The sequence below is a fragment of the Myotis brandtii genome, unplaced genomic scaffold (assembly GCF_000412655.1).
Source record: "Myotis brandtii unplaced genomic scaffold, ASM41265v1 scaffold435, whole genome shotgun sequence".
NCBI classification, from domain to species: domain Eukaryota; kingdom Metazoa; phylum Chordata; class Mammalia; order Chiroptera; family Vespertilionidae; genus Myotis; species Myotis brandtii.
Window position 1 is genome coordinate 4,933 of NW_005366635.1, and position 1,850 is coordinate 6,782.

Genomic DNA, 1,850 nt, shown 5'->3' on the forward strand with positions numbered 1-1,850 from the left:
TTTTTAAATTAAAAATTTTTTTTTATTGATTTCAGAGAGGAAGGGAGAGGGAGAGAGGGATAGAAACATCCGTGTGTGAGCATCAATAGTTGCCTCTCGTACGGCCCCGACCAGCAGGCCATCCGTCATGAGTTGTGTGGAAGGCCACCCCTTCAGCTCTGTCGGCCAGAGCCCCCTCCCCCCTGGGAAGGCTTGAGGGGACCGTGAGCCACCCGGTCTCCCGGGACAGCCCCGAGGGGTCTTACCTGCATGCCCTCCTGGCCGGAGATGCCCACGCCCACGTCGGCCACCTGGATCATGCTGACATCATTGGCTCCGTCTCCTAGAAGCGGCACAGGCAGGAGGGACCCTCTGAGACGAGAGGTCCAGAAGCAAGTCGTCCGAAAGGGGGTCCCCACGGGCCCGAGTCCCACGAAAGGTCCCGGGAGGAGCGGGGATCGGCCCTGGGAGGACTGAGTCAGGCCGTCGGAGGTCAGAGCAACCACCGTGCCAGGTCTGAACCGCCAGCCGCACCCAGGGGTGTGTCAGAAAGCGGGCGGGGCCCCGGCTGGTGTTGCTCAGTGGATAGAGCGTCGGCCTGCGGACCGAAGGGTCCCGGGTTCGATTCCCGGTCAAGGGCACCTGCCCGGTTTGCGGGCTCGATCCCCATTAGGGGGCGTGCAGGAGGCAGCCGGTCCATGATTCTTCTCTCTCATTGATGTTTCTCTCTCCCTCTCCCTTCCTCTCTGAAATCAATCAATCAATATATAAATATAAAAGAAAGCAGGCTGTCTGTGGTCACCTCTATTTAGTGTGCACTCCGCACCGCTGCCTCCCACACCTACACTGCCCCCAACACAATATATAAATATAAAACAAAGCAGGGTGGCTGTGGCCACCTCTTTATTTAGTGTGCACTCTGCACCGCTGCCTCCCACACCTACACTGCCCCCAACACGGTGTCCGGCCCCGTGAAAGATGCTCCCTCTTCATCACGATTATTTCCTGAACTGGTCCACTCTCTTATTTACTTCTTTTTAATATGTTTCTATTGATTTGAGAGAGAGAGGAAGGGAGACGGACAGAGAGAGAGAAACATCCATGATGAGAGAGAATCATGGACTGCCTGCCTCCTACTGGGGATGGAGCCGACACCCCGGGCACGTGCCCTGACCGGGAATCGAACCCGTGACCTCCTGGTTCACCGGTCGATGCTCAACCGCTGAGCCCACGCCGGCCGGGCGCCGGTCCAGTCATTATCGCACGGACAGGAGATTCCAATTCATACTCACGCGGGCGCTTCCCCGCATGGGGTGCAGGAGGGGTTCGTTCTGCCCAGGAAAAGGTTGAGATCTGTGTGCGCACGGACTGCCTCTGTGCTCACCTCTGCCCCCGCCCGCCCCCGACAGTCCCACCAAGGAGCACTGCTGCGCCTCCAGTCAAGCTGCTGATGGGGAATGTTTAGCCCCCGCCCGCCCGGCCAGCGTGGCTCAGCGGTTGAGCATCGACCCGTGAAACAAGAGGTCACCGGTTCGATTCCCCGTGAGAATCCATCCGCAGTGTGGGGCCTGCAGGGGGCAGCTGCTGGATGTTTCTAGCTGATTATCCCTCTCCTTCTCCCTTCTCTCTCTAAAATCAATTTAAAATTTTATATATATATATATAGCCTTAGCTGGTTTGGCTCAGGGGATAGAGCAGGGGTGGGCAAACTTTTTGACTCGAGGGCCACAATGGGTTCTTCAACTGGACCGGAGGGCCGGAACAAAAGCATGGATGGAGTGTTTGTGTGAACGAATATAAATTCAAAGTAAACATCATTACATAAAAGGGTACGGTCTTTTATTTTTTTAGTTTTATTCATTTCAAACAGG

General features: G+C 55.9%; 1 protein-coding gene across 1 annotated transcript in view; it reads right to left on the minus strand.

The window, feature by feature from the left end:
- Nucleotides 1-1,850, minus strand: part of ATP10A (ATPase, class V, type 10A) — a gene marked incomplete at its 3' end in the record, with an annotated part of 30,483 nt that overhangs the window by 4,638 nt on the left and 23,995 nt on the right. Inside the window, exon 15 of the mRNA XM_014546208.1 lies at nucleotides 156-322. Within this exon, the coding sequence (XP_014401694.1) occupies nucleotides 156-322 (167 nt within the window). The remainder of the gene's footprint in view (nucleotides 1-155; nucleotides 323-1,850) is intronic.